Below are 25,531 nucleotides of genomic sequence, written 5' to 3'. Positions count from 1 at the left end.
GGACTATAACTCCCATAACCCTAAGCCAACATGGGCAACTCCCAGTTGTGGGTGTTGTGGTCCAACATATTTGGAGGGACCAGGTTGGAGGAGGCTGGCTTATGTCATCAAAACAGGAAGCCTGCAATACATATGCTAAAAGTATTACCAATAAGCACTTCAGAATCCTGTTCTTCGCATCATGATGGCAACATAAACAAGTAGTATTTTGCAGATGGAGATTGTAGGTATGGCTGTTACTGCTTTTTGGGTGACTACCCAAGTCCACATTCAAGTCTGGCTGGTGCCATTTATCCAATTTACAGATGTGACATTCATTGGAGTGTAGTCATCTTCACCACTCAGTGACTAATATTAGCACAAGGGACATATTATCCCAACCCTTCTTGAAAAGATCCTTCACACATCTATTTTACTTCTAAGGCAATTAAGTACGGAACATGTGATCCTATAATGCAGAGACTGACGTGCAATGAATCTGATCTCAAAGCTGAGGGCTTTGAATCAAGACTTGCCCATCCCCATTCTATTCCTGGATGAAACTAGATTTTACTTTTTACAAAGGAACAGTTGACTATGCTGTAACTCTCCAGGTAGTAGCCAAGAGAATGTATTCCTGTTTTGAAGAACAAACCCCCATCTGAGTTCTAGTGAGCGGAGTAAGATTAGTTTATACTTGGGATTCGGCATGACAAGAGAGAGTTACAATTGTTCTGAACATCTGGGTTTAAGCCCAGGGGGCACATGTGGCAATGTGGAATAAAAGGGAAACACTGACCCAGAGGAAGAACACCAGATGTGTGCAATGAATCCACCTTTAAAAATCCCAACACATTTCTGGTAGAGATTATTTAAAACAGAGGTGAGTTACCTGTAGACCTCCAGATGTTGTTGAACTAAAACTCCCACCAACCCTGACTACTGGCTATGCTGGCTGGGGCTGATGGCAGTTGGGCTCCACCAACATCTGGAGGGCCATAGCTTCTCCACCTCTGCTGGAGAAAGTATAGCTTTTATACACAACCTCCTGCATCCTTTGATAATAGGGCAATTACTGCCTTTTGGCCACAGGATTCCACCACCTTTTCTTGGCCACCCTATCCATTGAAAAGCAGCAGGACACACACACACACACACACACACACACACACACACACACATACATACACACACACACACACCACAAGCCCAATACAACCCATAAACTTTCATTTAAATGATTATTAGAGGGAATGAGCTTTGGTCAGGGTGACTGCTGCACTGTTAAAGGCTTTGTAGAGGAAAAACTTCACACCATGCAAGGAATGACAACAAATATCCGTTTTTCAGTACTTTTATAAAAGTTTGACTTGGTGAGAGACTTTTACAGTTACCTGAGTATTTGAAATTACAGTTCAAGGAAAATTTAACAATGGGATTCCCATACAGTATTTTACAATCCAGTGCCTCTGATCCCAGTTCATATATTAGTTAACTACGGCACATGTACATAAACAATGATTCTGGAAAAAAATACGCAACAGATCACCACAAAAGGGGCTGGAGATACCAATGCAATGAATGGGGCTTCAATTTAAACCCTGTGGGAGTGTGTACGTACAATGAACATGGAGCAGAACTTAACATGAAGATGATGATTGATCGTACAACTTCACACACTAAATATCAGAAATGCAAATTTCATACAATCTATCCTGAGCTTTCCAGAAAGATAAGGCTTAGAGAACATTAAGATTAGTGGGTTGAAACATGTACTTTCATAAGGCAAAATTTCAAATACTATTGTGTCAGGGAAGATTGTGATGTTCTCATACTGTATACATGCAAAGAATGTAGTAGTTATTGCCGTCCACATGCTGCTAAAGTTGTCTGAAGTAGACAACTACTGATCTTTGCAGAAAAAATCTTGACATAATCCAAATCATCCCAGCCTGCAACCCAGAAAACCATATTGCGCTTCCACAAATCTCCCAGGTTCCCACAATGAGAAGAGAGTGCGAACTGCTCAAATTACTTTTTATTATTGCAACATAACATGGCATAAAAACAGAATTTAGAATTTACAATGCAAAGGGATTTTAAAAGCAAGATCTCACTTTGATTTTAGAGATATTGCTAGCATAATGCTTACAATAAATCTATTTTAACAATACTTCATGGTCAAGATTCCATTAGTTAAATATCCTAGTTTTGACTGTTTAAAATACTTTCTTGTGCTTGGGATATCCAGCCCCCATTTCCCCTGTAATACAGCAGTAAAGACAAATAAACAAGCCATTTAAATTAAAAGAAATTGAATAAGCTAGATCCCCAGACTGCAAAAATATATATACAAGCATTTACTTTTTCATTAACTAAACATTTGAGCCATAAAAATATTAAACAGCCATGCCCTATAGAACTAGGGCTTCTGCTATTTCCATTAGAACTATCCTTTATTTTAAAAATATAGGGCAGAAAGCCTTTTGAATATTTATACATTAACAATATTCCTAGGTCCCTATGTGAATCATGAGCCATTATGAAGAACATAGAACTATTTTCCATAGCTTATTCTTATTACCTCAATTTCATTTCAATTCTGTATTGTGTTAGATAACTAAAATGTATTAAAATCAATAAAGAAAATATTTCTAAGGCTTTTTCTCCTCCATATGCTATATTTCTAATACACACACAAATCAGGTATTCTGGTAAGTGCTATGGGGAGAAATCTCTAGAATTCACACCTGCGCCCCTCTACCCACAGAAGTAGTAGGTCATCTGAATCAGAGGGAAAACGTCTATGTGAATTCCCCTTTGAATACACACTGAAGGGGGGCGGGGGGAGGGAAGCATGTTCAATCATTCTTGAAAGCGTCAACTGAAGGGAAACAGACTGTTTAGCTTACCTTACAGAAGAGTCCTAAAGGCAATTGGTTATAAAAAGGGTTGAGCCACTAGCTTTCAATAGCCCTGGATTAAGTCTTCCCCCTTCCCTGCTTCCCTGCTCTGGATAGGTAGATGATATTTGCTACCAAAACAAAAATCCACTCCATTTGATCTTTGACTGTCTTGGTTAGCTTGGAAAGGACTTTGCTCCCCTCACACAGTAGAACAAGGCAAGTATATATATATATATATTTATCAGCATGCACTACTGCTGTTTCAAATGTCACCATCACTCCTATCGAGGTTCAGAGCAGCATGCACATCATGGAATTAGAACCACCTGGAGGAAAGGTTACAAGGCAGCAAGCTGGACACCAGAACAAAGTGCTTTCGTTCCAATAATGGGAGTGTAGTTTAAGTACTGTTGTCAGCTTCAGTGGAAGTTATGAAACTGGGGTAATAAATAACTGAAGCTCAAATCAGGCTTTAAACCAAGTAGCAAATAAGAAGCGACTCAGCACAGAACTAAGTTAAAGAATGCATAATTTCCATCCTCTAAAAAGAGCTACTGGTTTTTCTAATGTACTATCTGTAAGTCTGCAGGAATTTATTATTGCACATCAAGTTTCCTACAGAACAATCCTATGCATTTGTATTCAGAAGTATGTTTTTACTGTGTTTAGTGACGTTTACTCCCAGGTAAGTATGCACAGGATTGCAAGACCAGAGAAATTAAAGTGGCAAGCCACTACTATGAACTGTCAAGCCATATCCCCTCAATCCATATGTAAACTGAAGCTGATAGTTAAGTCAAGCCTAATGATCGTTTGTATATTTCAAACATTAACTTACATAAAGGAGTGGAAACTAATTTCAGCACTTGCCAATTGAAAAAGCCTTGCATTCTCTTTCAGATGTACTATTAAAGTACCATAAGCAAAACTGAAGTTAAGTGTTCACATCAGTTGAAAATGAATTAAAATTCCTCTGATTTTAAAGAGGTTCATTCAAATGTAGGGATAACCTGAGGAATGTGATCATCATGGTAAAAATAAATAAAAGTGCCATGTTCTGGATATGTGCATTAGCTCTACATGCCCCTCTACACAGTTTGAACTGAGATGACATCGGAGAGGCTTTGGGAGAGCAAAAACAGTCAAGCCTCACTTGGGTAAAGAACAGTTAACACGAGAACTGGTTCTGTTTACAGCACCCTGGAGTCTGATTGCAAGAAAGCACTGTTAGAAATAGGATGCTGCAGCACTGCAGCTACCAATGGACTTCCCAGTGCATCAGCAGCAAAAAGCTGCTACTAAAATGGAAAGACAAAGGAGAACTGTTAGGGGAAAAAATCATTAAGAACACATTCCAGTTCATGAACATGACCCAAGACAGAACTTCAGAAGTATAGTAAGCTTCTGGCTAGGGAAGATTTCATTTATCATTTTAAATTTCTCAAAATGACTCCAAAGAAATCAGGAATTAGTGGAAATAAAATGGCAGAGTAACATCCATTTACTTACACACTAGCAATTGTTTAAATAAATCAAGATCAAGTTCTGTTTACAGTAAGTGCAACCAGCAGAGGCGGTGAAGAACGCACACCATAAAGAAATGTACGTTCTTCAGGTTCAGATTCCGACCAATGTTACTCTTGCCCAAATCCTTCTGTTTCTTCTATTGCAAACAGCAGCTTTTCCTTCAGTTGTTCATAACTCTTGTATGGTGGCAAGTCTAAGCGGTTGAAACTGAAAAGAAGCAGCAAGCTTAACTTCTATTTGGATAATTAAAAAGTACACACATGGACATACATGTCCCACAATTTATAGCATGAACAGCTTAAACTTTCAGCCTTAAAGAACAGAAGAAGCATTTCTCTGGTTTTATGGCCTCTTAACAAGCAGGAAACTTGTTAGAATACTGTGAATTTCAGGTGTCTACTGTGTATATTAGTCTGCTTCACTTTATTCCTCTAGCTTAGGACACAAATAGTATCTCTATTCTTATAATTATTTGTCTAAGCTAGCATGATGAATCATGGCACATTAATTGGTAGATATAGGGCAAGCCTAATTCTGAAGGGAGAATGCACTGCAAACATCCTGTTTCCCACTGCAGAATACTGCTGTCCTTCAATGGATTTTCAAACTTCATGTCAGAGAGATGAGGTGCGAGGGGTGTTCAACTTCAGAGACAGGTTTTGTTTTTATCATTTCCCAAGAATTTAGGAAGTATAAGTTTCAAGATGCCATCTCAATACCAAGAAGGAATCTCATTTTGTTTTTCAAAATTGGAGGTACTTTTTTAAACAACTTTTCACTCTGAAGAAGGCAAGTAAGAATATTTACATCTAACATGGAGTGAAGGAGGACTGTAATGTTGAAAAAGGCTCACAGTGTGCTTGAAATGCATGTGATGATGTGCTACATTAAGAAGTAGTACAGCACATTTTAAGAGTAAACGATTACAATTTATATAAGGGAACATGGCTTGCTCAAGGGAATATAGATCCTACGCTGCCAGTGTTAAGGATATGTGACCCTAATGCTCCTATGTTAAACTGATTAAAATCACCCAATTGCTCTAACCTAATTGCTTTGAGAATGTGATCTAAAAATACTGTACATCCATCAATCTAGATGAAAATAATATATGCTGAGCAAAAGAATATTTGGCTATAAAGCAGATCAAAATGCAAGGATAACAGTTTTATCCTCACTGCCCAGCAACTTTTAAGTGCTCATTTCCCTGATGAGTGTACCTGCATGATATATGATAGTAAACTCATATGTGCCATTCCTTTAGGTGAGGCTTAAAATGTATTAGGTGTATAATATGTAAAACTGATCCTCAAACTCTTGTTAGAAGTTGAACAGCAATAATAAAAATTTGATTTGAATCACAATTGTCACTAACAGTGTGTACTCACCAAGTATGGCTTCTAGGTAACCAGTTTTCCTTACCAACTTTTTCAATACAGAACTTTTGGGGTCCATTACTCCCTAAAATAAAATAAAAAAAAACCTCAAAGTTATTTAAGACATCAGATGATATGAAAATGAAAATAAAACTACATCCAATTTTTCTTAACTTAGTACATGCTGGGGAATAAAAGCAGCTGAAGACCAGACATTTGCATTTGGTAAGATGTATCCATAAAAAAAGTTCTCCATTCAAATTTTAAGACATCAGATATTCTAAGCTTATGGCAGTAGAGGATGCTGTTCATACCATGAATGTCTGACTTCAAACTCTTCCTGGTAAGTAACTGGCACTGATATGATAGCCAGATGTGGTAAAACTACTGTCATGCAAAGCTCTTGCATGACACAGACATGACTATGGATAACTCATGTAGCACCCTAAGTACATTTCAGCTGCCACAAATCCAACTACATTGGCACTTACTTTATGCTTGCAATATTGGCCAGTAACCAATATTGGCCAGTAGCACAGGAGGATAGATCTGTCAAATACAGGACACGGCTGTTCTACATTAAAGCAAATACATCCAGTGGTCTATTGTCGTTATGGATATTGTAAACTCAGTGTGCAAGAAAGTTCTACACACTTCCAATTTTTTTCCAGAAATTTTCTGGTCAGGGTTGCACAGAGGTATGTAGCCACTTTATATGTTTGCTGTGGGAAATGTTAGTGTAAGTTCACAGTTTCTAGCATCAATAATAGCATGTATTGATCTCTAGAGAGCAGACCCAGACAGCTCCATATTTGGGGATTCAGTACATTGTTTGAGTACATGTCATTACTGCAATCCAGGCCAAACTTGGCCGATTCAGGTCATGCTGGTTCTCTGTTGTTCATGTGGCTGACAGGGCGGCATGTACTACACAATCTGCGTGCCGTAGCTTCTTTTGGTGAGTGCAAAGGTTTCCTCCCCTGGGGAAAGGTACCTACTTTCCTGAGCCACTTCCCACACTCTGTTTCTACTCACAGCATGTCCGGCAGTTGTGCACTTTGGCACATAACCAGTACATGAAATTTTCATGTAGAGACCAAGAAGGGAAGCATTATTTTATTATTTATTACATTTTTATACTGCCTATCAGCCGAGGCTCTGGGCAGTGCACAATTAAAACCATAAAATACAAGAAGTATAGACAAATTTAAAACGTTAAAAGTTTTAAAAGGCAATATAAAACCAGCTAAGTTAAAACCCAGGGAAAGCCTGTGTGAAAAGGTATGTTTTCAGGAGATGTTTAAAAGATGTTATGTCTTCGGCCTCCTGAACCGTATAAGGGAGGGTTTTCCAGAGAGTGGGTGCCACTACGGAGTAGCAAGTTGACACTTCCAAAATTTAACAGGCAGCAGTGGACACGGTGAATGATCTGGGCTGGCTAGAAACATGCTTGTTCTGAAATCTACATCAGCTAAAGCAGGAGTGGACAACTTCAGGTGGTCTGAGGAACAATTCCTAGTCCCCAGATATGGCCACCCCCCTCTGGGGCCACACTCCTGCCACATTATACAGCCAAATTTTGTAGTGGCAAAAACATGGCAGTTTGCCAGTAAAATTCAGCACCAAGTTGTTACAGAGATTCAAAAGGGGCTTATTTAGCTTGTTTTTAGTCTTTGTCTTTATTTGTACTGTCTCTGTGTATTTTTATGTAAATGTTTTTCAAACTTTGTATACTGTATTTTAAATTTTTTTAATCTTTAATCTAATTTTTAATCTTTAATCTTTCCCAGAGACCTTTGGCTATGGGAGAGTATATAGAAATGTAATAAACAACAATAACTTTGTACCACACAGGTCCACTCGGGCTCTCATATGCTTAAGAATAATTTTGCATACCCATGAGGTCAGAAAATCCTCCAACTGGTAATCGACATGTTCCAGTAACAAACTGTAGTAATCTCATTCTCTTCTCATTATCTATTTCTTTCACAAACTGAAAAAGAAGACATATAAAATAGTTGTACAGATCCCATACTGTTTGCCCCTGAGTGAGCACATGCAAGTCATACGGTGTTTACATCTGTAAACAAATCAGGAATAGTTCTCCTGCATACTTTTGCTTCCACCTATGCTTTTTGCAGTCTTGTAAAGGAAATGTTAGATTAACTTGGACATGTTAGATTATCTCATCCAAAGTTAAGGAAAAGAATAATGGCAAAGGATTAGAATGAAATGGGAAGTCCAACACTGACGAGTTCACTTACGTTACTGACATACCGCTAGCATAATGACATTCAGCAGTACACCCATAGCATAAGCTAGCATGACAGGTTTTCCCAGGAAACCCATTGCATCAATTTACCCTACTGGGGTACTTGTAGAGGTCACTTGCACTAGCGTAAGTATAAGTCAATAGTGTAAGCAGACCGCCAGTGTACTGCCCAAAATTCTTTTATTTTTCTGAGTTAGAACATTGCATGACCCTGGACCAAAACAGTCAAAACTCAATTCAAGCAGTTCCAGTCTTCAAAACAGATAAAATGCACCTCATCAATTTTTACAACCGAAATTGTAAATTAACGCAGCTGGCAGGAGGAAAAGCAGTGGAAGAGTTCGATTATTAAGCTATTTCCCTAGATGTTTTAACTGTAACATGCCCTAAGAAAAGGTAACTAGGAGAATAAATAAATCCTGTATTATTAGGAAGAGCTCTTTCCAAGCCTTCCGTATTTCTTATTATTTGTTATCCTTGTTAGAGGATATTTGAAATTCCAAATATTTTTGCACTTTTTGTATTATACAAAGGGGCACAATAAGTGATAGGAAACCACAAGGTGGCAGCCACCTAACAGCTTTTAGAGTAACTTTGTCACCTAATGCTTGCTTAAAATACAGTTTGATTGGATGATCACCACATATCAGTTATGTAGAACTTTTTAAATTATAAAATGTTTATTTTTTACTATCCTCACATTATTCTGACAGGCAAGCTTATTACTTTCCCCATTTTACAGATGGGTGAACATTTGTGGCCTGCACAGGGTCATCCAGAAGAGTCTAGAGCTGGGCAAAAATTAGGCCCAAAGATGCCAAAGTCTAATACTATTAACAATGAGCTACAATGCTTTGGTGTTAACTGAAGCTCAGAAAATGGAATCATGATATGAGTTGGATCCAGACTTAGTAATGTTTACAGAGTCCCACTGAAATCAATGCTACAAGTCATGACTAACTTAAGTCCCATTGATTTCAACAAGTCTACTCTACACATGACGAAGTCTGAACCCAATCCAATAACTTTAAACATGAGTATCCTATGCTGCTTGCATGCCAGTGGGACCTACCACTAGCTCAACTGGGAGTTAATGGCTCTTAAAGAAACCAGAAATTAGTGGAAACACTTGTTTTTGGAATGGGACGACGGGTCAGTGAAGCTCGCAGAAGGGAGCTCTGCTGATCTGTCCCAATCTGGAAACAAACATTTAAGAACATAAAAAATACCATGCTGGATCAGACCGAAGGTCCATCTAGTCCAGCACTCTGTTCACACAGTGGCCAACCAGCAGTCGACCAGGGACCAACAAAGCAGGACATAGTGAAAAAGCACCCTCCCACCCATCTTCCCCAGCAACTGGTGTACAGAGGCTTACTGCCTCTGATACTGGAGGTAGCAGATAGCCACCAGGACTAGTAGCCATTGATAGCCTTCTCCTCCAGGAATTTAACCACCCCCCTTTAAAGCCACCCAAATTGGTGGCCAGCAGCACATCTTGTGATAGTGAATTCCATATTTTAACTATGCACTGTGTGAAGAAGTCCTTCCTTTTATTTGCCCTGAATTTAGTGTCCAGGATTACTTAAGAAGCAGTAACTCCCTGCTGTGCTAGTAGGTCCCGCAAATGAACAGAATGAACAGGAGCACAGTGATAGCACTGGATACTGTCAAAGGACTTGATTGTTTGGCTACACCTCTAGAAACTGACAGTAACATGGAATGTAGGTTTACAAGGGTAATGTTGAGGCGACTGTGAACAAGGACAGATGGAGAACTGGCTTCCTAGAAGATCCATTTGTGAAGTTTTGGCTAAATAAAAACTTGCACAACTCTTGTGCATATATTAAAGCTATACAAACCTGCCAAAACCACACAATTTGCTTGCTTGTCCTGGTATAATGTCGATAGATGGCATGCCTTTGCCAGTCTGTCAAGTCAATCTCTTGCATTCCACACAAAAGCACCTTTTTAAAGAGAAAGAGCCAGACACCAGTTAGGATCCAGACATTCTGGTACCATGATTTGTACATATAAGAAAGGATGAGAGAAGACCCCTTAGGACTTTCTAAATGCATTTAGAATGTCTTTAAATTTGTTTTGGGTACAGCCCGTTTGCCCAGGTTTTTAAACCCCTGGTTTAGAGGAGCTTCCTATGTACTACAAGGACATGCCTTTGGGTTAATATAAGTTAATAATAGTTTGCCTCGTTAAGCTGACAGGCTAACCCAACTGCAATAGACTCCTTATACTCTCTCCATTTCAGCACACTCCTGTCAAGAAGCTGTCACTGCATTTATAAGCCCCTGCACATATTCTAAAGTCTTATGCTCAGCAATTGGACTTACTTCAAGCTCCTTGGCATCAAAGTACTGCAAGTACTGCTGTGGTAAAATCTCATTGAAACCTTCAAAAAAAGCTTGGGTCTGTTCTTCAACACCCCTGGAAAGCCTCCACTCGGCCACTAGTCTGGAATAAGGAAATATATTTGCTCATTAAAAACTGCCTCCTTTACTTAGGTCTACAATGGTGGTGCTTTAATGAGTTATAACATACGTTAAAAAAGGTTGCAGGAAATCACTGAGGATAAAACGCCAAATACTATCATCATTCAAGGCATACCAGTTTTAAAAATGAAGTCAGAACAATTTAACCAAACTTTTGAGAAAAGATCAAAGAGGTAGTGAGATTATGCCACGTGAGTTCGTAATAGTTCTAACATCTGTGCAACAAAGATCCACCACACATTTTGTGTTCTTCTGGTTGTAAACATTTTCTATGAACAAGTCAACACTGTTTCAAGTTTAACGGAAAGTAGGGTTGCTAGTTTACAATGGCCAATCAGAAAGTTCAAACAAAATACTTTTAAGTTAGTTAGCCAGTGAAGAAACAAAGAAGAGAACTACCTTATGATAATGCCCACAAAAAAGCTGCTTTGGAGGATTGGGGGATCCTTTGGAATATTATGGGTGGTGGTGGCACTGAAGGCTGTAGGAATTGTGAAAATAACCTCCAGCCTTCCTCCAGAAAGGTCCTTCCCGCCCTAGATCTGAGTCCTGTCCATGAATGAAAGGAGTCTTTCTGTTTGTAGAATGGCAACTCCGGAACCAACACAAAAACTATACATGAAAATATTACTTACCTAATGTATTCTTCCTTGTTTTCTTCAGTAACAAGAATGTTGCTGCCATTGGGTTTCAAGTCATGGCTCTTCACTTCACCTAGAATTTCTTTATCAACTGAAAAATACATTTCCAGGCCACATTCCTCAATATTGTTTTCCCTACAAAACAAATACATGTTATTATATACAGAAAATATTTTTATGGTATGTACAGTTTGACTTCAATCATGGTTACTTAGAAATAAGTCCCATTACTTTCTTGCTCATGGTTGCAGTCACAGTTTTTAAAGTGAGCCATTCCATTCAAGGTGTCCCAGCCCAAAACAATTCTATTTCAAATTGCTATGTTCTTCAAAAAGGGAGAGGTAGGCAGATTCTACAATGACATTTTAAATTCTTAAAGCACTTTTATAAGGGTTGGGTGGGGTAGGCAGAAGATATAAAATCCTGTGAATACTGCTGTTTCTGAATATCCAAATATCTAGCATTTATATAGATTAGCTAATACAGTTTTTATCTACACTTCCCATTTTTAAAAATGGTCAAAGCTGTTTACAGTCTAATCAATCTATTATAATAATATAAAATAATAAGTTGCTAAAAGTAGAGATGTCAACATGTTTAAAACACTTGAATTTTGAGGCAAAATTTCATATCAAAAATGCAAATTCAATTTTGAATAGCAAAACTGAACATTCTGTTGAATTACAAATATTTCAAAGATGTACTTCATATTGTAGTAGTGTACATATACATAAATTGCACATTTATCTGGAAGATTTCAAGAATTGAGAAGTTGTTGAAACCAGAAACTCACTTTACCCAGATGAGAGAGTTATAAAACTCAGGATCTACAGATTCCAAATCTTTTAGTCCTACTGGCTTATTGAGCATACGTTTGTAGAATGGTAGAGAAAAACCTGTGTCTATAAATTTCCCATGGAACAGAGCCTGCAAAAGATGGAAACATATATCATTTACTTTATAGCATTCTTGGGTGTGCGAATTGCTTTGAATCTCCATGGCTATTCAATTTTATAACCAGCAGACAAATACCTGTAGCTTATACTTTGGAAAAAACAGACTACGAAGGGTCACCATAAGGAATGGAAGTGTATTGAAAACCAATAGCGGTTTTGCTAGGTAAATATAGCTACTGATGACAAAAGGGAAAAAGGCAGCACAGAAAATTTGACAACTTCAGTGTCACATTTTAATGCTTCATTCACTTTGGGTAGGTTATAATTCTCCGTGGTGCAAATTATAAATAGAATATGAGAAACCAAATAACCTAATGAATGCCTTGGTTGAGCAGCAATATGAAACCCTCTCTGTAAAACATCGTCTCTACTGGCTCTCATAGTCAAGGATCTGGTTCGCATGATCACTGCAGCCCACCATGGCTTATTTAAGCCATGGTGGGGTGTGATGAATACCAGCAAGAACCAGGCGGTCATGGGTTATGTAAGGGTTGTTTAACCCACCCCTGCTGGGCTTGGACAACATGACAAGCTGCAGTCATGGTTTGAAAAATCAAAATGGCAGCCTGCCTGCACTGCAGCCCACCGCGGCTTAAGTAACCAGCCTATTGTAATGCTGGTATATTTAAATACAAAGTACTGAATTAACCTCTGCATGTATCACTTTTATAAACTCACAACAAAAATATGTTATTTATAACATTGATATCCTATCTCTCTGAAGCTTATGGCAGCATACAGCAGTTTTAGGTAACCCTCCTCCCACCCAGAAAGCTTAAAATATACCTCAAATATGCAAAATTGTCACACCCTTCTCAGTGTCAATTCAACACTTAGCAAGTGTTAAAGAAGAGAAACAGAATTAAACGCTGACAAGTTTTTAGATATAATGGGCATAGAAATGCAAAGCAGTGTACAGAAAACAAAAGAGGTCACTCCTGCTGAGAGGGATTGCTATCTAGGTTCTCCTAGCTCCAGAGATCAACTAGGAGAGTTTCTGCTTCATGTCTAGAAAGTCCTTGGCCTCCCAAACCAGCAAATATCAGGTTGTCCCTACCATATTCCCCTCGCAATGCTCCAAATGTGCCGGCTTATTATTCTATCTCTGAACTCACCATGGCAATAAATCTGCCAATAAAGCGGAAGTATTTCAGGTGGTCTGGATTGATGTAAGAAGCTGGGTTTATCTGTAGGCAGTAGTTATCCTTTCCTGCATATTCAAACAGGCAATACATTGGGTTCAGCACTTCATGCGACAACAGAAAGAACCATTCCCTGAAACCACATAAAGAACTCACAGTCAACACCACAAAAAACAAACATTAAATATAGACATTGTGTACAGATTCCCTAATGCTAACATCTCAAAAAACTAACACATAACTCTTAAAACAAAGTATTTTGTTCAGCCTATATACAGTCAGTCAGAATGAACATGCCAACTGTTTGGACAGCACAGCACAAGTGGTTCTCAAAGAACCTTTAGAGTTCTTTTGCTACGATTGATAAAGTTGGGATTACTAAAGCTTCAGATACATATAACTAGTGATTTGCATACAGTATGTCTGGCTTAAGCTTTGGCATGCACTTCTGTTTGATGTTTATTATCTTTCTCTGTATGGCGTATGAAAACTCAGGTTTCTCTTTGCACAAGCCAGCCACTACTCTTAAATGCCCCAATACATCTTTTAAACATTGCCATGCTACTAGGGAGTGAAATGAATTATGCCCAAGTTGTAGTTTTGTAACTTTGATACCGAATCAAATTTTAGTTTAGAAATGTTGCATGCTTGATTGCTGACCTTCCAACATTTTAGCTCCAAGGGTGAAGAACATATTAACAGATATACTGGTGTGTTTGGCTTTAGGAGAGGTATTTTACAATCAAGATAGCCAGAGCAGATCCATTTTTAAGGTGCTGTATATGCAAAACTAAAAAGTGACACAGCACTGAAGGTATGATTACTTTGAGTGCTATAAAGTACTACAATTTTAAATGCAAACAATTTTAATGATTATGAATCATTTTTGCTTTACCAACTGAATAATCAAACTTTGTGTACTGTGTCATTTAGCTGAGACATGGATTTCACTAATATAATGTACACCTTCATTATCCATTATGATACTACGGCCCAAATTTGTTGCCTTCATCTGGCAGACTGTAGCAAAGTTGTGTACATAAAGCACTTGCAACTCCGAAATTTCAGTTTTTCCTTTCTAAATATTGACAAGTCAAACACAAAATTATACAGAAGTATATGTTTCCAAAAAGAAACTACTGATAAAAAGGGTCAACATTTTTTTAAAAAATGTAAATCCTAAACCTGCCTGAAAAGTTTTTCAATCAAATAATTTCAGTGTGTGTGGCTTTATTTGTTCTATAAAGTAAGTGGTCCCTACCTTGCAACTCCTCCATAATCTAACCCTTCTTCTCCAGGGAAAATGACCCACAAGCGTCTTCGTAGGTCTGGAGCACTGAGGCTCATTATCTTAATGGGAAAAAAAATTATTAGATGGTTAACACCCCAATGTTCACATTAAATATTCACATTTTAAATACTGATTATATGTGTTGATTTGGTTATTTTACTCAGTCCTTCCAAAACACATGTTGGAACATAACTAAGAAGAGAAGATTGCAAGTAGTGGTGTAGCGGTCAATTTTGAAATTCAGACACTCATCATGACAGTCCCCATGGCCATGCCCTGAAAACTAACATGTAACTCTTAAAACAAAGTATTTTGTTCAGCCTATATACAGACAGTCAGAATGAATATGCTGATTGTTTGGACAGCACAGCACAAGTGGTTCTCAAAGTACTTTCAGAGTTCTTTTGCTATGATTGATAAAGTTGGCAGTCCAAAAATTCAGGCAGCTGTGTTGATCCATATCAACAAACCAGTTCTAGCAGTTTTATTTCCACCTGGAGCAGGACATTTGTAAAGCTGAAGAGTCTTAACTGCCCTTTCAAGCCACTCCAAAATACTTTGCATTACAACAGGGAATCCTTGGTTGGGTGGAAGGTGATGTCAGTGTCCCTGCTGATAAAGTGCTCCTGCATCTCTCCAAGCCCTGGCTCTACTATGCTACTGGTTTCAAGTCGACCCCCACTAGGACATCCTTGAACCATTTTACAAGGTCATGAGGAGAGCAATCCTATGGCTCCTAGACAGCATCTGGGGGTCACAGAATAGTTCAGATTCATGGATCTATGGTAGAAGACAGCGCCCTGACCTCAGACTCAGGAGTCTGAGCTCCCCTCCCATCTCCCTGCCTCTTGCAGCCAATGTGGAGAGCTCGCAAAATTGACCTCAGAGAAGATGGAAAGGGAGCGGTTCTGTGGGCAGGGAGGGAACTGGGGAAGCAGGGATGCAAGTTATCTCCAGCCTTTCCCAGTCTCCTGTCCTCCCCTCACCCCCAGAGCCCTAGCTAGACAGGCAAAAAACGTTGTTTAGCAAAAATGCAGAGCAGGAGAAGCACGGAGGCGTGCTTATCTTGCTCTGCATAAGATGCCTGTCAGTCTCCAGGTTCGGAGTCCGACAGACACCAGGATAGGATTGCACCCTTAGAGACAATGATTGAATCCAATGGTGTCTGTCCCCTGACCGAACTAGTTGCCTGTGTCAAACAGTCTGTTGCAAAGTTGTGTGCATAAAACATACACAGCTATTAATTTTGAGACAGTTTCTCCTTTCTAGATATTGACAAGTCAAACACCTAATTATACAGAAGTATTCTTTCTAGAAAGAAACCACTGACAAAAAGGACCAACTTTTTTAAAAGTGTAATCCTTAGAGTCTGCCTGAAAAGCTTCTGGTACTATCAGTGTAAGCAGGAGGGGGACAATTCCCCCACCCTCCACAGCGTGCCTTCCATATCTGCTCCGGAGAGTTGAGAAACCCTCCAGAGCAAATTTCTGGGCAGCCAGAAGGGTTGAGAGGGAGGAGAGAGGAAGAAATTCCCATTGCACTAGTGGACATGACATTAGAATTAGAAACAAGAATTGTACTGATCAGGTTGAGTGTTAGAAAAAGAAGAAACAGTTCAGACTAAATAGCTTCTACACAAAATTTTACAACGCATTAAGTACTCAAGAACAGCTCATTTACCTGTTGAAATGAATCTTCAAACAAAGTTTTTCTGCTCACTCCGATCTTTATGTGCTGGGGCATAGCCAATTGCTGAAACGCAAGAAATAGGTTTGAGTAACAAGCCAGTTGTATAATATTCAAGCACACACTGCAGGAATAGTGGGCAAGTGAATGGCATATCACAAATAGGAATCACACCGTTCTTTCAGTTCACATCCAACAATTTGCTCTTTAATACTGATTTTACAAAATTGTTGTGCCTACCATGTGTTTGCCTTGTGTTTTTGCAGTGAAGCTCCTAATATGCTAACGGCAATATCAGAGAAAGTATAAGGAATGTTGAAAGATTGGAAATCAAGAAAATTCTGGTTGCAGTCAGAACTATAATTTCTACATGCAAGTGGGTTTGCATGAGCAATTCAGGATTTGCATGCAGGGAGCAATGCGGGTGTTCAGCTATGACACCACCACAAAGATTTTGCTACCACAAAATCTCTCCACCTCAGGTGATCCCGATCATAGGGGCCTTGTGCCAAAGGTAGATGGGTCAGAAATAAACATAGTACCTTACAGCAAATTCTTACTCCAAATTTAGAGTTAAAATCATTTGGGAGCAATATAAAGATGACCATAAATGCATTCCTAAAATGAAATATAACTCACCTGACACCAAAACCGGAAATATTGCACTTTTGCTTTGAAATCCCGAACATATGCTATCTGAGGTCCATTGTCTCTGGAAATAGAAAGCAAAATTAGATTAATGGGATGTAATTGTGCAATTGACATTAACTTCAAGGCCTTGCCTAGTTAACAGAATAAGCTGTTCCAGAACAGGGAAGGTTCATTTTAGAAAAGCACATAGCCATAGTAAATTATTTCTTAAGAGCAACATCTTTGCTTGGAAATAAGCTGAACCATTTCCCCAAAAGCTGGAAACAACTAAGTTCATTTTCTGAGCCAATATGACTTTGGAAGTCATTCATTCTCCCAAACCCTCTTCCTGCCAGGCCTGATTTCCAACCTCCATCCTCCCTCCCTTATAAATCACTTCAAAATGAGCAGTAGCTGCAGTACACTAGCTGCAATAGAACAATGAGGAAGATTGGATCTCCCCTCCCCTCCCCGGCATGCTGCTAGCATATCAAGGAAGAAAGATCCCAGTGGTCCTTGGGAGTTGTAGTTTCTCCAAGAGCAACTGGGGGCTTTTTCCTCATTGTGCAACAGAAAAGGAAGAGAGATCTTACTTCCACTTTTCTTTCTCCTCTCATCACAGCTGAGTTCTGCTGCCACTGCTGTTCCCACCACAGTGTGTGCGTGTGCATAGGCTGGGTGGTGGGTGGAGAAGTTTCAGAAGGGAAAACTGGAAATTCTCATCTGACTTGGATTTTAATCCAAGGTAAAGCTCTAAAGTTGTTATGTATGGGTCCTCCCCACCACCCAAATAGCAAACATACTTAACTTTTAATCACAAATCAGAAACACCATCTTATACGGGTTGCCCAACATATTGGCTAAGGCATGCTACTATTTTAAAAATTGTATCCTTTGTTACCACCTCTAAGAGATAAATTATACTGTAATCCTGCAGTGTATACAACAGTCCCCAATAGTAAATTTACTGCAAAAAAAAAAAAAATATATCTTACAGTGCGGACTTTCCAGTACGAGGATCTATATATGTTGTTGTTCTTCTATTGTGATCCACAAAATATGGAATTCCATCCACAGTGAATCTCATCTCCCAGCCCTCTGGTAAAGGTTTTTCATTTAACTGACTGCAAAAATAGAAGTAAACAAGGTATGAATCATATTATACATATCATTGGTCAGCAGTACATGCTGGTAGATGCTCCATTTTTGTTCATAAATGATTTGCGTTTTGCTTATGTATTCTTAATTTGCCCTCTATGCTGAGAAGTTCATTCAAAACGAACAGGTAAGAGGTGTGTTCAAGTCATCTCCCTGTATGTTCAGAGTGATTTCATTATAAAGTCATTATCTAAGCCAGAGGTAGGAATCCAGTGGCCTCCAGATGTTTTGGACTGTAACTACAACTGACAGGCATGTGTGGGGACTGGGGCTGCATTGTTTCCCCCCAACTGGTCGTCTGAGCAATCCCTAAGTGTTAATTCTGGGTTAAACAACCCACAGTTAATCTGAGTAATTGTAGGTTATCTGTGGGTTGTTTAACCTGATTAACCCATAATGGCCAAGTTTGCATATCATGAAATAACCTCTGATCAGATGCTGCATATTCAAAATGGAGGTGGCACACATTAGGCATGTGCCATGGGTTAATTAAGCCATGATTTGCTGCCGTTATGTGCGAACGGGCCCACTGAGTACAAGGTATTTTTCTATTACACGTCAGGTACAAATACGGGGACATCCTTTAGTAATTTCCTAGGAAGAATTTTCTTAAACATTTCTATTTTTGGCAAGAAGTATTCCTATTTAAGAGACCATTTTCTCATAATTCTACTTTTCCCTTAGATTCCCAATAAACACTGAATAAGCGACATGTTTTAGTAGTCAAAACTGTTGCCTATGTTTCCTCCTTTTTTGAGCCTGGAAAAACTTAAAGATGAGATTTTGAACATAGTTAATAATCAAATCTTACCCTTGACTTCTGGGATCTTCCCATTGTGTGATGCGTGTATTATGATTGACAAAATACACTCTGCCGTTGCTGTCTGTTCTTTTTTCTGAGAGGAAATAAAGCAATGTTAGAACACTAGCAAATAGATTTTTAATTAAGTGATGTTGCAGACCAGGATGTATAAAAGACCTTACCCCATCCATGTGGCAGGGGACCAAGGGGATCAAATTCTTTGTTCTGTGTGAAGTCTTGATTCTATAATCACAAGAAGGCACACTATAACAGACACTGGCTGAATAATCTAAGCTTCATATTTCATCTACATTATAGTTATATCTGTTCTTAGTAGGGGTCCATTTCCCCAGAGAACTGCTTTAAGTCACAGGTTTATCATGAATTAAAGGGCTCTAACTTGTTTCAAAATATGCATTGCTCAAACCAAGTCAGACGTGTAAAGCTAGAACGAAAGCAAGTAGCCAAAGGCTCAGATATTTCTGCCATTAACCTCTGGAATAAGAGATTCTTCAAAATACATGGGATTGTGCCCATTGGTGTCCAGCTGCTGTTGGAAAACTCTCTGATCCAGTGGAGGCTCCAACAGCAAAATGTGGAGGGAGGTGCTCTTTGCAGATTCCTCTCCCCACCCCCCTGCAGCCCCCTTTGCTCCCCACTATATGCCCCACAGGGTTGGATGACTACATGGAACAGCATAGGAGGAGGCACAGGGGCTAGGGAGAATCAATGAAAATCACCTCCTTCCCTGTTCTGCTGATGGAAGCACCTTTAGGAACAAAGAGCCTTCATCAGCAGGGGAACACCACGAGATACAACCCAAAGTTACTTTAAAATACAGGTCAGTTGAAGCGACAACTCAGCTTGATTAGTTTTACTTCATAAACTAAAGATGTGCTGGGAGGATGGGGAAGTTTGCTTGTTTGTGCACCCTGTTGGTTCACCAGCCTGCTAATCAAGTAGATACCACCCTTCTGCTGTTTACTCTCAGGCATTTAGGGCATGGCAACCAGAAGGAGTGAGCACTGCACTTGGAGAAGCACAAAGGATGTCCCCCACCATTTTCTTAAGCGGATACTTCTCTTGGAATGGAGCCAACCTATGAACCAGAGGCTGGTGTCTAAACTGAGTCCACAGTATTCTACCCTCCACAGAAGACTATTTGTTCTAATACTGCAAGATTGTGTTAGCTAAAGTATATGCAGAGGGGTGGGGACTCAGTTGCTGGGTCAGAGCCTAACGATTTAAATAGGATCACTGTGTGCAACATGTTTTAGCTTTTGCTTTAGGACTTTTATCTTTATTTTTTGATGTTTTTTTATTATTTATTTATTTATTACATTTCTATACCGCCCAATAGCCGGAGCTCTCTGGGCGGTTCACAAAAATTAAACCCATTCAAAGTTTATGGAGTAAACTTTGGAGTAAACATAAACTCCATTTATGGAGTACTGGTTGCATTTGGGTGTGCTATGAAATTGATCGTTGCTCAGAAGTTTGGAGTTGCAGTAGTGGATACTGTCAAGCAATAAAACATAAACTACTTTGCCAGCTTTTGCTGTTACCTGTTACATTCTCAAGATGGGTAAATCAAAACATACTGATAGCCCTGACTCTGATGTTCTAAAACCTGATTCCAAGCACAGCAGGACAGACTCCGATTTCCCCTCTGCTAGCCCCCTTGAGTTTGATATGCCTACTAGTAATTGCTATGGGGCATTAGGCCCTGTGGATTTGGGACCCTCTGAATCTTCTTGAAACTGCTCCCTCAAAAAAGAAAAAAAATCTAGAGCTGCCTACTGTTAAAACAACTAACTTCTGAGCAGGATGCTGGAGGTGTCTGCATGGAGCAATACTCTTTAGTGACCAAGACTGTGTTACTAATATTTTCGATAAAGGAGATCAAACGGGAGTTGTCCAAGTTTCTCTCTAGTATGGCTTTAATAAAGATACTTTTAGCTGAAATAATTGAAGAAAAAAAATTACGACCATGTGTAACAAGCAATTAGATAGTTATATTTATATTTTACTCTGTTTTTATTGTTACTTTTAGCGCCTCAGTGGGATCTTTTTAAGTATTTTAGGTCAAGGATAGTAAAACCACTATTAATTTGCAGAAGCGGGTGTTTTTCCAACGTAGTCGCTTTGAGTACCATTTTTTGTAGAAAGGCGAAGCACAAATAAATACATAAATAAAATGGCTGATAGATATGAGTTTCAGCCCAATCCTCAATATTCTCACCCCATATATGAACCTCTGGTTAAATTGCTGCATAGCTCCTTGAAGTTGGCTGCGTTGAAGCTGCCATTGTTCATAATTCCGGACAGATTCCACAGTTGGCCGCTGCCAGGTTGTTGTTCTGGTAAAATGGTCGACATAATAAATCCGCCCCATGTTGTCAACACGCCGCTCCCAGCTAAAAAACATAGAAGAGGTGCTCAAATGCATGCACTCACCACAAAGTATCTTCCACTCGAACAGAACATACACACATAAAGCATTAAAAACCGTTAAAAAAATGCAGCCTCAGCCAACGTTTTTGGTTGCTTTCACTTCTATTCTACTGAACCAGGAAGTGAAGACCAGCAGCACAGCAGGCCCAATTATGTGATATCCGCACCTACAGGCCCTCCTGCTCTTATCTGGGAATGTCACAAAGATCTGCAGTTTGTACCCTAGTTGGCTGCCCATGTCCTAATATGAGTGGCATTTTTGCAGCTAATACATACAGTAAGGCCCAGATCAGACAACACACTTTCTGTTCCCCAAACCATGGTTTAGTTATCGGGCAGCGTATTATTTGAACTGGATCCATATAGAGAGATGGCAAGTTTGGACCGACATTTTCAAGCCTGTTAGCAAGTAAAAGTTTCTCAATGCGTGGCTGACTCACCCTGGAGGAAGAGGTTCTGGCCTATCCCACGTAGTTCTTTTTTCAACGTGATCTACATAATACACTCGGCCATGCTGATCCACTCGCTGTTCCCAACTGGAAAAATACAAGCAGCTCATATGTAAGATTGTTCAAATCTATTCACCTGGTATTTATTTCCATGTAGTTCCTTGACCTGTCCAGTCTGATGATTTGTACATCAAATTGTCATAATTCTCATAATGCAATATCTAATTGATAAAAGGACATTTTCAAGCACATTTGATTCATATGTAGACAGTTCCAAAGACAGAGGCCTAGTCTTCATTTCTCAGAAAATTCTACAACTGCTTGCTCAGCCATACATTTTACAGGTGTGGGGTTATTTATCAGTCACATTTGTATAGTTCCCTTCCTTTTTCTAGCCTCTTTACTTATGAGCTTCCCAAAGTCATCTGCTGGGCCACTTTGAGGGACAATATACTAGCCTAAATGAACCTAGATCTAATCTAGCAAAGTAATGCTTATGTTTTTAAGCAAAAGTGTGTATATTTAACAGCTGGCATAACCAACCTTGTGTTTTAATTTTTGAGATACTTAATATGCTCACTTGCTTTATAAATTTAATTCACTGATGGACTACAGAGCTTCTAAAAATAAAAAAGCAGTCCGTGCAAACCTAGTCAGCCTCACTCTTCACTATAAGCACACTGGCTTGAGACCAATGTTTTCAGGATTAAGTTTATGTTCAAAACCCATTAGGCAACAATAGTCATGTTGAGTCACTCTCACCCAACTGCATACCTTTCAATTGTACCTATGGAATTCAATCTATTTCTCACTAGACATACTCAATTTGCAACCAGCAGAAGAGTATGAAATCCAACTGTACTGATTTATAGGGCTGTGCAAGTGTCGGCTTTGGATTTCCAAAGCCTCGGTGGCCATTTTATGATGAAACATTTAATGCACAACCCTAGGACTCTGTAGCAGAGAAAGAGCCTACAACTCCCAACACGCACTGCATGGGAAGGATGGCCTTACCAGGACCCAGGAACGATGGGCATTTGTGCCTGTCTGCGTGATCCAGGACGCACAAATCCCTGGATGGGTCAGCGCACGTTCCAAGAGTGTGTCGCGGCCATCTGCTTCCTTTGAGAACTGCCCGCTTTTGGGAGCACAACTTTTACCAGAAGCGGGCGGCTCTCAGGGGATGCAGGCGGCTGCGGAGCACTCACGTAACATGCGGCGACATGTCCAGGGACTTGTGCATCCTGGATCACCTAGGCGGGCAAAAGCGGCAAGGCCAAAAGTGCCTGGCATTCCTGGACCCCAGTCAGTCCCTCCCTTCCAAGCAGTGTATGCTGGGAGTTGTAGGCTCTTTCCCTACTGCAGAGTCCTAGGGCTGTGCAATAAATGGCGGTTTCATCATAAAATGGCTGCCAGCGCTTCAGAAATCCAAAGCTAAGGCTTGCACAGCCCTACTTATTTAGCTGGAAGCATACCAGCTGGATGTAACACATTTGAATCTTGAACAGGAACACTTTTATTGCAGGTCCAACTTTAAAACACTACCTTTCTCCTAAACTCCCTTATGTTATTCCTCATCTCTGATTTTTCTCGCAAGGCCATTTATGGCACTCTTTCCTTTTAAATATTCTGTTGACCTACTTTAAGAAACTGTTTAAAACTCATTGGGTCTCTCATGTATTTTTTTTCCTGATCTTCTATTTGTTTTCTTTGATTATTTCCCTAATTATCAGTTAAGTCTTACTTTAATGGCATAGGGGATTTAAAAAATCTCGCCTGGTATGTGCAAATTCATTTTATTCTTGTATAATGCCTAGCATATTTTAGGTGCTTTTAGAAATTATAGATGAGGTTGAGGAAACAGTGGTGTTAGAAATGTGGGTTAGAAATCTGCAGGTAATGTCAAAGATTAGCATCAAACTCTTACCCAGGTGGAAGAGGACCTTGATTGACAGTAGGCTGTGGCTGTGAAGCTGGAGTTACTGGCTGAACTTGTCTGGATATTGGTGGTGTGGTCAAAGGTGCTGCTGCAGGAGCAGCTGGTCCTCCTGATGTTCCGTCAGAGCTTGGTTCCAATGTTGAATTTCTCACTGTTGGCACTATTTCTGCATTAGCCCCTTCTGATTCTGTGGAGGAAGAGCCATTGACACATGCTGTAGAGAACACAGGAAAAAAAAGACAAATGTTCACTTTTGTTCATTCCAGTACTGCAAAGCATGAATAGATAGGCCTTCAAGTGTCTACTTGCTGCATAATTAAGTTAACAGACTTTTAAGCCAAAATAGTTGTTTGGGCAGCATTTACACAAAACTACCCAAATTAATTTCAAACACTAAATGAAAAATGAAAAATAGTTGTATTCACAGTTTCAATTAATGAATTTCATTAACAACAACAGCAACAACTAGCTCACTGTTATATTTCACCACTTCTTTCCCAGGGAATCTGTACTCGGGATTATTAGAAAATTATGAAAGGGCTTCATTTTACAGCAATTCCCTCCTTCTCTTGACCACTGAAAGCCTGGGAGTCTTTGAAGAGAACATTCCACAGACTGCAGCTTCAGTGGGTGTCACATAAAGCTACTTCAGTATTTTCTAAGAAGAAAAACTTCCATGATTTAATTGTGGGACAATATGCACTCTCAAAGCAACTGTATGACATACTTTTGGGACATCTGGTCTTTCCTTTCAGTGGTTTAAGAATGTCTTGTTAAAGGTCAGATAGAGATGCCTGGCTTCATTAATGCTAAAGTATGCCTCTGACCATTTAAGCCACAGCACTTCAGAAAAGCAGATGTTCTAGAAAGTAATTTGAAAATTGACTAGGTGTAGGTATTATGTTCCATAACATTTCTTTAATACAATAGCAGCTTTAATACAATAGTGCAGTGGGCAGGTTACTTTGAATGATCTTAAGTAGAACCAATGTTGAACTCAACAGTTTCTGAAATCAGATTTCACGTTGACACACATACCAGATGGAGCGGAGGGCCTACGTGGAGTGGGTGGAGGTGGTCGAGAAGGTCTGGGAGGTCTAGCAGGCCTAAAACCTCCATTTGTAATTAGTGGAGAATCATTGCCATTGGTCACTCTGCTTTCATTGGAGCCAGAAGAATCATAGTTTTCAGGACCATTTGTACTATTCCTTTAAGGGAAAGCATAGCACAAAGTATTGTGAACACATGAACATCTGACTGTGTGTTAAAACACCTTTTAAAAAATAAAGAATAACTCAATGACAGGGTATAAAAACAAACCCTGCTATTTTTGTAAAGGCTCAGAAATATGGTCATGAGTAATGAGGTCAGTGAAATTTGTGTTTCTCATTTCAGAATTTGTGTTTCTCAGTTCAGAAACATGAATCTCGGAGGGTCATAATGCTTGACTCAAACACAAGGCAGGCATTACAAGATCATAATTCTTCTTTGGCTAAGATTTTAGTCTGAGCTGGAGAACAGTTCAACATCTTCTCCCTTCTTCCCAAACTCCATGCCTCCCCAGGATTCCCTCTAAGCACTCCTCCCACCCATGTAACTTGGCAAAGGGAAGGGCACCGGGTGCACAAACACCTGGGAAATTAGTTTAGCCAAGGGCTACTGACATCTGCAGTGGTCCTTTGGAAAACATATCTTTCCCACATGTACTTGCACATGGCCTGCTGCATAACAGCATCTCAGTCACCAGAGCAGGGAAGAGATATCCTGATGCTGCCACCACTGCTAGTAACCAGGCGAGAATGTGGCTTGGAGGCTC

The 25,531-nt window shown here is 39.5% G+C and overlaps 2 protein-coding genes across 5 annotated transcripts in view; both read right to left on the bottom strand.

The window, feature by feature from the left end:
• The window catches only part of DYNLRB1 (dynein light chain roadblock-type 1), a 545,722-nt gene extending 525,696 nt beyond the window's left edge, over nt 1-20,026 (bottom strand). For both annotated transcript variants that reach the window (XR_010026352.1, XM_063145335.1), the window contains exon 1: nt 20,023-20,026. The gene's annotated coding sequence lies outside the window, so the exon portion shown is untranslated. The remainder of the gene's footprint in view (nt 1-20,022) is intronic.
• The window catches only part of ITCH (itchy E3 ubiquitin protein ligase), a 56,396-nt gene continuing 32,182 nt past the window's right edge, over nt 1,318-25,531 (bottom strand). For all 3 annotated transcript variants that reach the window (XM_063145246.1, XM_063145253.1, XM_063145236.1), the window contains exons 7-24: nt 24,754-24,923; nt 23,704-23,929; nt 21,768-21,863; nt 21,116-21,290; nt 19,056-19,116; nt 18,883-18,967; nt 17,909-18,037; nt 16,923-16,995; nt 16,278-16,349; nt 14,568-14,656; nt 13,280-13,439; nt 12,002-12,135; nt 11,203-11,343; nt 10,409-10,529; nt 9,923-10,027; nt 7,685-7,781; nt 5,801-5,873; nt 1,318-4,619 (exon numbers count right to left, since the gene is read on the bottom strand). In XM_063145246.1, coding sequence (XP_063001316.1) covers nt 4,520-4,619; nt 5,801-5,873; nt 7,685-7,781; nt 9,923-10,027; nt 10,409-10,529; nt 11,203-11,343; nt 12,002-12,135; nt 13,280-13,439; nt 14,568-14,656; nt 16,278-16,349; nt 16,923-16,995; nt 17,909-18,037; nt 18,883-18,967; nt 19,056-19,116; nt 21,116-21,290; nt 21,768-21,863; nt 23,704-23,929; nt 24,754-24,923 — 2,107 coding nt within the window. In that variant the 3' untranslated portion in view covers nt 1,318-4,519. The remainder of the gene's footprint in view (nt 4,620-5,800; nt 5,874-7,684; nt 7,782-9,922; nt 10,028-10,408; nt 10,530-11,202; nt 11,344-12,001; nt 12,136-13,279; nt 13,440-14,567; nt 14,657-16,277; nt 16,350-16,922; nt 16,996-17,908; nt 18,038-18,882; nt 18,968-19,055; nt 19,117-21,115; nt 21,291-21,767; nt 21,864-23,703; nt 23,930-24,753; nt 24,924-25,531) is intronic.

This window comes from Elgaria multicarinata, chromosome 1 (genome assembly GCF_023053635.1).
Source record: "Elgaria multicarinata webbii isolate HBS135686 ecotype San Diego chromosome 1, rElgMul1.1.pri, whole genome shotgun sequence".
Taxonomy (NCBI): domain Eukaryota; kingdom Metazoa; phylum Chordata; class Lepidosauria; order Squamata; family Anguidae; genus Elgaria; species Elgaria multicarinata.
The sequence above is the reverse complement of the archived record's forward strand: the minus strand, read 5'-3'. Positions and strand labels throughout refer to the sequence as shown.